A 13,105-nucleotide genomic window follows, 5' to 3' on the forward strand; every position below is an offset into this window, starting at 1 on the left:
TGCAACAATTACTATAGGGGATAAACTGTGTTTATTATTTGTTACATGATATTTTTTCCCACGTTCTTCAAGAAAGCAAAATGTTTTTTGAGAATATCAATGTGCCACTGATGTAATAACAATATTATTATAAACTGCAGTATGTACAGTATGACAAATGTACCATAAGATCTGTGACAGCCTGGCTAAAAGGAAAAAAAGGACTGAACCTTAGTTACTGAAGTGACTGAGTAACACCGGTTAATCCTCTGTGGAGGTCTGTGAGAGCATCTGGTCTGTGTTTTCCCATGTTCAGTACACTTTGTGATGTGAAATGTAACATCTTAATGGAACAGCAAGTGAATCAAGACTCCCTGATTAAGAGACCAGGACGGGAACAGGTTATAATGTCATGATTAAGATGCAGAGACTGTTCATCTTCCAGGGCTAAAAGTGAGACTGAAAGGCTCGTTGCAAAGGCATTTGGTGTTGATGATGGACAGGAGTGGCTCCAAGTGAAGACCAAAGTCTCGATGTAAAACAGAAAGCAAGCTTTATTAGGAATGCAGTCGAAGTCCATAACTAAACAATAAAAGGCAAAAAACAGAAAAAGAACTGGAAATCTAGATGGCTCTCTGGATGAAGACTGGGAACACTAGGCTCATGGGAAGGAAACAGACATGCTTAAAAATATCATAGCTCAGTCATTAAGATACTGATGATCTAAACAGAATCTGATGGACTGTAATCAAGTGTTTAATTCAATTATGTTTAAAAGGCAAGTTAGATTTGCAGCATAATTTACCATGGTGATATAACTCGGTAAGAAGTAAACCACCTTCATAATACAAAAAACTCAGGGTTAGCCCTGAAAGTACCAGGATAAGATGAAATTCTGCTTCATAGCACAGGCCACATGCCTTTTTCAATATTTCCCCTTTATAAAGTGGTAAAATATATTTTTTTAAAAATGAGTCCTGGAAAGCAAAAGAAGACAGATAAAGTGAAGATAACATTAACAACAATAGCTTGGGGCAATACAAGCTTCCCAGGACGTGTTAATCTGTCTGCATTTGTATGCTTTGTTTGTAATCACAGATTTAACACCCAGCATTTTCTTTATTTTGCCCAAGTCACTGTGTTCCTGACACATCACACTACTTCTTCTCTCCTGTGACCTGTTGGAACAGCACCACCTCTCCTTTATAGTCCTCTTGATTTACAGAAGAAGCCCTCGGTTTTTCTCTCCTGCTTAACAAAGCACACACTTCAGCAGTGTGGAAGGGCACTGTGTCCCTCTCTGTCAAGCAAAAAAACCTAAAGTGTGGCTTGCGCATGCAGTGAGGGGCAGTTCGCTGGTGAGCAGCTGAGGGAAGAGGCAAATATTCTTAGATTCATGCGTACTAAGTTAGATAATGATGATGGGTATGTAATTCTGATGAACAGAGATGAGCTTTTAGGGGTTTAATCCACGAATGTGCAGATGGTGGAATAAGACTTGGATAGAGGCAGACACACTTGGACAGACACACAAGGCTAAATAGACACATCAACCTACTGACCTGTTTGCGGGCCCCTTTCCCATCAGACGCTGCTGGAGGATGCTGAGCGCTGCAGACACAAGATGCAGACAGCGTCCAGTCTCATCAGCGGTCTCGCTGGCGAGAAGGAGAGATGGACGGAACAGAGCAAAGAGTTTGCTGTCCAAACCAAACGGCTCGTGGGTGGGTTTCACAGCAGGTTTCAAAAACATAGAGTTAGCCTCTGCAACATAATAACAAATATCTATCATAATAATATGAAGTTCTTTGTGTGATATGGGAAATGTTCTGTGGATAAATAATGTGCAGTGAAGTGAAAAATCTCTGTCTGATGATGCAGTTATACTTGGAGTTATAACCTTAATCTGTCATGTCGTTATTGTATGCTAATGTTTTTAATTTATCAGCGGGATGGTCGTGATGCTACTGTTTGACATGGAATTTCTTGCACTTTTAAAATTACCCCACTAATATTTAGGCATGTTCTCATTTCAGTGCATAGGCAGTGCCACATCTGATTAATATGTAACTGATACACTGATGTGTACTGATAAGTATGTACACGTAACAACGCTTGTTCCTGTTCCAGGTGATGTTCTTCTGGCCACAGCCTTTCTTTCTTACTCAGGACCTTTCAATCAGGAGTTTCGTAACCTTCTGCTGAACGACTGGCAGCGAGAGCTGAAGCAACGTTACATCCCGTTTGGTAACAACCTCAATCTGACTGAACTGCTCATTGATGCGCCCACAGTTAGTGAATGGAACCTTCAGGTCAGTGATCTATTTTGCTAATTAAAGATGTTTTTACATATTAATGCCACATGTAATGTAGCACAGCATTATATACCAGCTAGCCCAACCCAATATACCAGCTAGCCCAACCCAGTAACCCTACAAGCATCACTGCTGTTTAGTTTTCTGTCTTCATTTATGCTGGAAGCCATAGCAGAGCTGTATGTTTTAATTTTTTTCAGAAATCTCTCAGTCATAACATGGTATATCATGTTTAGACAGAAACTAGCGAGCTAACTTCCTGCTAACCTATAACTCTAATCTAACCTATAACTATAATCTTATAAATTCTGTTTTCATGGATGCCTGTATGTTAAACGTAATCGTTACACCTGGTAAATCAGCAACGCTGATCATTTTATTACATGTGAAAGAATTTAGACAGTTAACTCTCTGTGATGTCGCACTGTTTGTTCGACTTTGGGACCTGTCCTGAAGCTGACGGAGTTTTGGACCCAGATTGTTCCGCAAGGCTCTTGACTACGGTTGTCATAACGCTCTGACAATCAATTCTTCGTAGCTTACCAAAACATAGTTGTACTAAAACATGTTTTGACAGATTTTTGAGTGCTGTGTACCACATAAAATCGGCACAACCAGAATTCATACATAAGGCTCACTGTCGATTTTTGAGAAAATTAAAGGATTTTATGTGCACCTTAAAATCCTGCGGAAAATAAGGTAATTAGGTTAATTAAAAATTATCTGATAGCGTCATCAGTGGCGTGTCTAGAAAATTTTTGTTGGGGGGGCCAGGTAGGGGCACAGATTTGGAGAAGGGTGGCAGATGTAATTGGCAGATAATGTTAAAAACAATTCTACCAACCGTTAACCATAATTCAATAACCCTGTAAACCTAATAACCGTAACCTTATTAGAATGAGATTTTAACCACTACGGTGCAAAGTGTTTAGATGTTGATTAAGTACAAGAGATACAATCAGTCAGTGTTTATTCAGCATTCAAGGACATCAATATTTGCATAGTATTTTTACTGACATGTAGTGCACATATGTTTTGGGCAAAAACATTTTTGAATATTAAAATACGAACATTTTTAACATACAATTGGCAAATTAGCCAATTCCAATGCAAAACCAATGCCTGTTAAAAAAAAAAAAAAGAAGATAATCTTCTCACAAACTGGTGTTTGATTTTGAAACAGGAAAAAAGTGGAGAAACAACTGAAAAGACTAACATTTGAATAAAACCTGAAAGCAAGTAAATACTTTATATGCTGCCTTACTTTGGTAATATTGAGAACAACACTGGCTGATGATGAAATGCAGTCAGCTGGCATGGTGACACTGCCAGTATTAACCTGCAGGGCTGGACTGGGACAAAAAATTGGGCATTTTCACTACAGATTGGCCCACCAGGTATTAAAGCCATAAAGCCTTTGAATGAAAACAAATGCTGTTGTGACAGTGATGTACAGTCTTTTTGGTATATGTATGATTTCTATACATTTTACGTCAGATAAAAACTTTCTTCGCAAGATTCAGATAATTATTTAATAAAAGCTAGATATTTTAAATGAGAATAAAAAAGAAAAGTATTTCTTTATGCCCTCCTCTCCCTGTTAATGCCCTACCTGGCCCCCTGGCAACACTTTGCTAGACCCGCCCCTGCACAGTTACCAGCTGTCAGCTACATAAAAAAAGGATCCTGGTGTTATTTATCTCTCAGAAACAGTTGATAACTTCAACTCATTCATGTCACCTAAAAGGTAAACCTGTTTCTCCATCACCTGTTCAGCTCTGATGATTCAGTAAGGACATCTCCTGGTTTCATCTTCATGTTTCCCTCTCACCACATATCCAAACCGACATCATGACCAGCAGCTTTACAGCTGTGGCTCCAGCAAACATTCTAACTAAATAAATTCTAACAACAGCTGATCAAGCTTAAACGTGCTGCTGCTGTTTAGCGCGACATCTGCTGGTTTCCTCTTTCTGGCGCAAAGTGGGTGATAAACAAACAAGAGAGACGATCAGCTGATCATTGATCAGTTTCATGATTGAAGTAGCAACAGGAGAGAGAGGAGAGAGAATGAGAGGAGAAGAGGCAGCTGTGCAGCGTAAAGACAGAATAACTCCAGTTTTGTGTCTTTTTCCATCCTAGCTGAAGTCCGGGACAAACTGCGTCTCTTCTCAGCTCAATACCAAACCCATAATATTTTCTCTGAATGAGGGACCATTCCATTTTTAAGGAGCTGTTGGCAACTCTACTAACTAACCTTATGAATAAAATAAAGTTCACTATCAGTAACATCATAGCAACCGAACAGCTGTATAAACTCGTCATGCTAGCTCAGGCAGTATGAGGTATTGTAACTGACTGTAAAAAGTCAGCACAACGAAAATAAACTCCACCTAAACTTGGTTTATATCTGACCCAGATAGACTGCAGGTCATAACTTCTTACCTGAAGTTCAGTTCACCTGACACTCGGACTGGTGGCCGCCTCGGGTCTCTCCTCCTGCCTCCCCTTCCCTCATCCACCTGCTGGCCTCTGTGGAAGCCCTGCCATAGCCACCACCAAACCACTGAGTTATTTTTACACATCGACCTGCATCTTATAACTCATAACTCTTATGTTAGCTGCCCTCAGTAGCATACTGTCTGAAATATTCGATGGTTGCAAAAATTCTTTAAGTGTTATTTTTTTCCTTGGTATTCTAATTTCACCGAAGTTTACTAAACTCAACAAACTTAATATTACTTACCGGGACATTTATTCTGTCCTCATTTTCTTTCACCGAAAAATTGTTTCCTGCAGTGTTGTCCTTCGTGCTTGGCTCTCCTACCTTTGCTAACGTGATGCGCATAGCGCAGAAGCCGATGCTGCATTCATTTACACTCGGATATCTGAGCTTCACCGTGAAAACATAATCGTACATTTGATATTTGATTGAATTTTATTGTTTTACCTTTGGGGTGGCACCTGGGGTGGCCAGTCTGGTTGGGGGGGTGGCCTGTGCCCCCCCAGGCCACCCCGCTGGACACGCCATTGAGCGTCATTATTATTATTGTTGGTTGTAGTAACAGTAATGTAGTAGTTAGTAGTTGAAATAAGTTTTGTGAATATATGGGAATCTAACTAGAATTGCTAACATTTTTGTTAGCTTAAGTTGTTTTAACGTTTGTGTAAATGTTAGTTTATGTTAACAGTCATATTTTTTTTTACCCCTCAGCAGTAAAAAGCTGATATGGTGTTGTTGTCAGTCTGCTGGGTCGCCAACCGGGTGGTGTGGACGCCCAGTTTGTAAATCAGATAACTTGAAAACCAGACAATTTAGGATTTTTAAACTGATACCATAGGTGCTACTAAAACGCTGATGGGTAGCACTGGTAGCTGCTAATATCTTTTATTTATCTTTAAACGAGGATCCCAGGAAACATTGATTGCTGGACCATTTATCATTGGTGGAGATACTGTTAAGCATCAAGATTGACCCTCACCATTTATTCATGTTGTGTCTTACAGGGTTTGCCAAATGATGACCTGTCCATTCACAATGGCATTATTGTAACCAAAGCTGCCCGCTTCCCCCTCCTTATTGACCCACAGACACAGGGAAAAATCTGGATCAAGAACAAAGAAGCCAAGAATGAGCTACAGGTTTGCAAAACTATCTTCTACAATTTCGTTTCAATGTCTGAAGCATATAAAAGTTAAATGAATGCATCCATTCATCCATCCGTCATGCAGACTTTTGCATTATACCTAGTCTTCTTCACCAGTCCAAATGTCCTGTGCCCATTTTGATTTTTAGTGGCCTCTAATATCAGAATCAGAATCCTAGAGGAAATTGTGTGTTCACAGTTCCAAGTAAGAACAGTTACTACCAAGTTAAAGTACCAATGAAATAATACTAATTTAAAAATAGAACAAAACAGCTCTAATAAACGAAAATAGCTCCAATTATAAATATCCCAATATATTAGACAACACTGAATATAGACAAAGCTGAAATTGCAGTGCCCTTATATTCCTGTATAGGATGTGCAGATCATAAGTGTGTGCAACTACTGCAGTGTGTACTGGTGGTTTAGATTCATGAATTTTACAGAGAGAGAGCCACCGGCAGGAATTATTTCCTGTGTCATTCAGTGGTGCATTTGGGTAATCTCAGTCTCTCACTGAACGTGCTCCTGTGACTGGGTGGGAGGTATTGTCCAGCATTGTCCTTATCTTGGAAAACATCCTTCTCTCTGACACCACATTTAGAGAGTGCAGCTCCATCCCCACAATGTTACTGGCCTTGTGGATCATCATTGCTTGTTAGTAACTGTGGTCCTAAATTCTTTAATGCCCTTGGTCCTTCCTGCTATCCAGTATACAGAGCACAATGTCAAAACCCCCCACAAAAAAACTACCACCAATTCTGCAGACATAATAAGCTAAGCAAAAGTCGCTGACCCTGTTAGGGGCAATCTCTAAGCCGAGTGAATGCATTCTGAAATCCCATTATGAGCATCCTGGAGACACATTTCCTCCAGCGGTAGGTTTCAACCCTTTCTTCAGGTCACATCATTAGAAAAAGTTTATTTATTTTTTTCTAAAAATGGCTCACTTGAAAAGCAATTCTTTGTTAGCTTGAACAGTCAAAATCCGCACATAGAGGCTGACCTTTGTAGCTTTGAAGGAAAAGTGAGGAAACCACACATGTGTCTCCTACTCCTGTTGGAGACAAATATTATTGCTGCTGTGGTCACATAGGAAGGTTATTGTATCGTACAGTAAAATCAGTATTTTTGTCTGTTTTGTAAAATCTTCTCACATTTAGCCCATTTATTTCATATCCTCAGGACAATATCAGGCTCTGTGGTGGGGGTCATCCAAACTGCACATTGAAATCAGACAATTACCATTTTAAAATGTGTTTTCTTGTCTGATCTCAGATCACCTCACTGAATCACAAGTACTTCAAGAACCACCTAGAGGACAGTTTGTCTCTTGGTCGACCCCTTTTGATTGAGGATGTGGGGGAGGAGTTGGACCCTGCGCTTGACAACATACTTGAGAAAAACTTCATCAAAACCGGCTCCACTTACAAGGTAACAACACAGAACGAAATAATCCTACTTAGATCCATGTGTTAGATTTTACTTTTAGTTAGAAGGGTATGAAATTGGCAGGCATGTTCAAAGACTAGTGGTCAGTATGATGAGACTTTGCCAGCTTCTCCTTGGCACGCCAGCTGTCACACCTGGACTGATAGAGCTTGATTAGCTCAGACAGAGAAAAACAAGCTCTCTCGCTGACACTGCACAGGTAGTGTCGACTAGAAGAGAGTTTTAAGTATGAGTATCATTGGCAGCCAGACCACATTTCCTAGATCATATTAATTCTTTTGAGACAGATTAAAATGTACTTGGTAAGTCTGGGAAAAGGGTTTACACTGTGCAGTGTACATTGTACTATTTCCTCCTTTATTTTGCTGTTTTTTATAGAAGGTCGGCATCATTAGATCTTGTCAAAAAGGCACAGTTGGTTCTCTTGACTCTGCTTTGGGTGTTCAGACAGTTTTGAAAGCTACATTAACAAAAAATACAATAAAATATAAAATTTTAAGACATACTCAGGGAAACAAACATTCAATATGTCACCACTTAGAACAAGGGCAAGTGTCGATACTTTAACAGACTTCTGTTGCATAATGAAACTTCCTTTTCTTTTTTATTTCCATCATTTTTGTTGATGCCAAACAAGTTAAATTCACCACATAAATCGAACTCAATCAGTTGTTAAAGTAACATCAAATTAAATACAGTACACAAAGTGCATTCGGTATCCTGTATTAGCTCACATTCTAATGCAAAGGAGTTCAGGCTGTGGAGCATTGAGCCAGTGCAGATGGGATGTTGGTTGATTTGAATGAATATTATTTTTTGGGGGGCGAAATAAACAAACTGGAGCTACCTGATGCTGTTGCGTGAGTTGTGGGTGTTTGGGGGCATGTTAGTAAAAAAACAAAAATAAAAAAATCAAATGATTTTACAGGATGAAGGCTGAAATTGCAGCATACTTTTGCAGAGTGCTTCCTGTTCCTGAGATGCGAAATGCACCGATTTTGACTCTATTGCAGCTTCAGTTTTATGTAATGTTGAAGATAATTGTAGTTGGGAAAATTGCAGATCACAGTTTGAGTGGTTTTGGTTTCATTAGCCTAAATGACGACCCCAAATTAAGCTTTGGAAGTAGACTCTGGGTACAACAGGACATTCATATGTTTTTAATGGAAAAAATGGTTTGCGCTTTTGGAGAAAAAACATTTATATTGTGCGCAAATGTCTTTTCTGTGTTGCTAATAAAGATTTGAACAATTCCAATTTCCTGAAAACACAAATGAGAACACTCTAAATTAATTCTGCACTTTTGGATGCTAAAAATATGAACTTTTAGCATCCAAATACACCCACATTAATTTCCAATGGAAAACCAGAACTCCAACCAGTAATTCCAACTCTGAGCTCTTTATTATGTTATTTGTAAGACTTAATATTCTAAACAATAACACACATACACCCTCTTGCAGGTGAAGCTTGGTGACAAAGAAGTGGATGTGATGAAGGGCTTCAGGTTGTATATGACCACCAAGCTGCCTAACCCGGCTTACACTCCTGAAATAAGTGCTCGCACCTCCATCATTGACTTCACTGTCACCATGAGAGGACTGGAGGACCAGCTGCTGGGCAGAGTCATCCTCACTGAAAAGCAGGTATACAAGTACTCAAAATGGTAGCCACTAAAGCCAGACGATACATAATTAAGGAACATATTTAAATTAGGTTAGCATAATGTACTATTAGACTGTACCCCTGCATTAATACTGCTTATGTGCATCCTTGTAGAACCTGAAATAAATCTTGAACAACATTTAAATGCAGACTCTCTACATCTTTCCCAATCTCATTTTCTCTGTACTGTGACATCAGAACGCCATTTGAATACAAACAATTGCAACCGCCCTGCTTTGGTCAAACACAGTGTGAGTGGGGAATAAAAGTAACCCAGAAATAGTGCTCACGTGTATCGGTACCAAGCATACGCACAAAGACACAGACAAGTGACGTCAGTCTCACTGGGGAATAGATTAGTGAATTATAAATGCACCAAATGCAGGACTCATTGATTGTCACTCTGAAAAGGCTGGTCCTGTTACAGAAAAACAATTTTCCTTTTGCTGATAGCTGGTCATGAAATGAAAGATTTATTCCAGATGGGAAGAGGCTTGTTACTGTATCTGTGTACTAAATTTGGATTTAATCAAATAAGAGCTAAAACTACTACCTCAGCTGTAAGCCCTGCTTCTTGTCTTTACAATTTGTGCAGTTTTCACAAACCCAACATCACTGTTGAATCGTTTCTTTTTACTTTCAGTCAAACTTCAATTCTACGCACAGCTTTCAGCTCCAGTATGACTTACATCTGTCTTTGTAAGCTATTGAAATCATTCATATGCAGTAATAGAAAGGGTATGAATACTAATTCTGTCCTCTCAGACCCACTGGTTTCAAACCAGCCTGCTGTCTTGACCATAATAATTCTCATAGTAAAAGTAAAATTATAGGAAATGTAAAAAAAAAAAGCATTTTCATAAATATTTGTGTATTCATATTATATTATATTATATTACATTATATGTAAAGAGCATTTATCATTGATAACAACCTGCTGTGATAGTGTCCAACACAGCAGTTCTTAGGAAAATATGCTTGTAATCTACAATCAAAATAGCAATCTAATTGATTTAAAACACACCTGCCACTTAGAAGTGGTGACTGTTTTTTTTATACCCGCTTAAAGGCAGTCAGTTTAATGGGATGTGGATAGTCGGCCTACTTATGAGCCACCATTAAATTTGACTTAGATAACAAGACAAATTTTGTTTTAGTTTAATCTCTCGCACTCTCAAAACAAAATATCACAATTATTGTCTCTCATACTCTAAAAGGGATTTAGCATGCTGGTCAAATTTATGCTCCCAGCAGGCAAGACTGTGGTGTAAATTTTGATAAGACCTGCTTTCCCCAGTGCAGAAATAACACTTTTGGACACTTAGAAGAGGTAAGCTGGAGTCATTTGCTGGGGCTTACTTAGGACTACGGAGAAAAGGGCGACAACATAGCTTTACAGGTCTTATCATCACCCTGAGGCTATCTCTCCTCTAGGGGCGTTTTTATTCTTCATAAGGATTCTGCTCATCTATTCATTTAGATAAGGTATTTATTAATTTTTTTTGCCAAAATCTCAGCTTCTTGACCTTCACGCGGCTGCAGATATTAGTAAGAATAATATAGACAGCTACCAGAGGCCACCATGATAGACAGGCACCGGAGAAGAGTCTAAAGCCACAGACAGAATCAACTCATCAGAGCAATGCAGAATCAAAGACCTTTGATTTTAATGACAGGCTTTCTCTAGCACCATCCTGCAGCTATATCTGCTCATGTGGTTGTGTTTTCTTTGCTTTTATGACACCAGGAATTGGAGAAGGAGAGGACAGACCTCTTGGAAGATGTGACATCTAACAAGAGAAAGATGAAGGAACTAGAAGACAGTCTTCTCTACCGACTGACGAGCACACAGGCAAGAAACCGCAATGTGTCAGAAATGTTCTTTTTAGAAATGGTTAACTACATTGCCACCAGTGAGAAAATGTTTTATTCATTTGCATGGGTGAGGTTGGGGCCAAGTTTTGTGCATTCTCGTTTTTTAATTAAAACTAGAAATAGTTTGCAGCCTTCTTTTTCTTTTTCTCTTTTGCTTTATAAGATATAAATTGTGAAAAATAATCGTTTTTTTTAAAAAAAAAATTGTTTGTGTGTTTTTTAGGGTTCCTTGGTTGATGATGAGAGTCTGATTCTTGTCCTTAGCAACACGAAGTGTACGGCTGAAGAAGTCACTCAGAAGTTACAGATTGCCGCAGAGACTGAGATCCAGATCAACGCAGCCAGAGAGGAGTACCGGCCAGGTAAGTGAAAATGAAAATGATTTAAAAACAAAGTTCCCTCTTTTTTTGTGTGTTTTTCTAAGTAAGCCTGCAAAGTGTCAGTCAGCCTTCAGTTACACAAATGTGAGACATATTGGTTTTAATTTAAAAAATACAGGCTACAGTTAGTGGGGATAGGTTAATTGGTTAATCCATATTGCCCATAGGTATGAATGTGCGAGTGAATGTGAGTGCGAATGGTTGTCTGTCTCTGTGTGTTGGCCCTGCGACAGACTGGCGACCTGTCCAGGGTGTACCCCGCCTTTCGCCCTATGACAGCTGGGATAGGCTCCAGCGCCCCCCGCGACCCTGAACAGGATAAGCGGACGCGAATGGATGGATGGATGGAGGCTACAGTTAACAGAACATTCTTTCAAAAACCTGTTTAAAAATGTCCTCATGAACGATATTACTTGTTTTGTTGGAGTTTGTGCTTTTGTGTTTCCCTGTGTGATTCCAGTGGCCACCAGGGGCAGCATCCTGTACTTCCTGATTACAGAGATGAGTATGGTGAATGTCATGTATCAGACGTCTCTTAGACAGTTCCTGGGACTTTTTGACCTTTCTCTGGCCAGGTGAGGATACGCTGATATTTACCATTTCCTGCTTAATGAATTGGTTTGCCCATAGTAATTTGTTGTGTGTTTATATGTATATTGGAAAGTCTTTGCAAACTTCAAATCAAGGAACTATTGTGCATTTAAACCACCATACCTTTCTAATGTAAAAACCTGCAAGTTATTACTTCATGAAGTTGTGCAATCATTACTAGTAGTTTATATTTGATTTTAGAGAAGTTCTCACTCTTACTACTGGCAAGTATAATTTTATGACATAGCAACAGAATCTTCAAGTTGCTATGTTATTTAGAAGACCTGTTTATTTCCCTGAAAAGGTCTTCTAAAAGCCCTATCACAAGTAAACGGATCGCCAACATCATAGAGTTCATGACCTTTGAAGTTTATAAGTACGCAGCACGGGGCCTGTATGAGGACCACAAGTTTCTTTTCACTTTGCTGATGACGCTGAAGATAGACATGCAGAGCAACAAGGTCAAACACGAGGAGTTCCTCACACTCATCAAAGGTAAGAGGCAGATGCAAACACTGAAGGTTTTGTTTGTACGGGTAAATTGTTGTTTTTGTGAGCACATGCAACCATGGGTTAGTTTGAATATTTGGAACGTTTCAGTGGGGTCATAACTCATGTTGATTACTGGCATTTAGATGTGCATAAGTATTCTTTATTTATTAGGTATTTAACTGCATATTACAAATATAAAGAATAGAATTTTCGTTACATGAAATAACATCAAACAATGCAACAATATTTCTATGATCTACTAAAATACGCCAAATGAAATCTATTCAGTAACGCAGGAAAACAAATAAAAGATAAAAATGCTAAGACCCAAAATTATGAGTTTCAACACATCTGCTCTGAGCTATGAAAAAACATGGCTTGTATTGACAAAGATTCTTAGTACTAAGAATTTAACAACATCCCACCGTTGCAACAAGTGAGTTTGGGAAATTTCTTCACTCCTAGATATTCCACCATCAGCTAAACTACAAAGTGTTAGACCATGTAAAGTTACAGGGCGGGATCACTGAATACTGAGACACATAGTGCATGAAGGCTGCCAGTGCTGTGCTGACTCACAAATTGTCCAGAACCAAAGATTCTACAGCTAACGAATAGATCATTTAGCTAACAACACTCTACTTCCTGTTTGATCGATCACATGGTTGTAAACATGATTATGATATTTCTTACGGCTTGTTAGAATGAA

At 39.0% G+C, this 13,105-nt stretch overlaps 1 protein-coding gene across 1 annotated transcript in view; it reads left to right on the top strand.

Annotated features, from left to right (window-relative positions):
- Window positions 1–13,105, top strand: part of LOC145432362 (dynein axonemal heavy chain 5-like) — a 58,959-nt gene that overhangs the window by 38,174 nt on the left and 7,680 nt on the right. The window contains exons 38-46 of the mRNA XM_080309145.1: window positions 1,568–1,703; window positions 2,110–2,291; window positions 5,802–5,936; window positions 7,220–7,375; window positions 8,857–9,039; window positions 10,806–10,910; window positions 11,157–11,295; window positions 11,774–11,888; window positions 12,209–12,399. Of these exons, the coding sequence (XP_080165271.1) occupies window positions 1,568–1,703; window positions 2,110–2,291; window positions 5,802–5,936; window positions 7,220–7,375; window positions 8,857–9,039; window positions 10,806–10,910; window positions 11,157–11,295; window positions 11,774–11,888; window positions 12,209–12,399 (1,342 nt within the window). The remainder of the gene's footprint in view (window positions 1–1,567; window positions 1,704–2,109; window positions 2,292–5,801; window positions 5,937–7,219; window positions 7,376–8,856; window positions 9,040–10,805; window positions 10,911–11,156; window positions 11,296–11,773; window positions 11,889–12,208; window positions 12,400–13,105) is intronic.

Source organism: Astatotilapia calliptera, chromosome 12 (assembly GCF_964374335.1).
Source record: "Astatotilapia calliptera chromosome 12, fAstCal68.1, whole genome shotgun sequence".
Classification (NCBI taxonomy): Eukaryota; Metazoa; Chordata; class Actinopteri; order Cichliformes; family Cichlidae; genus Astatotilapia; species Astatotilapia calliptera.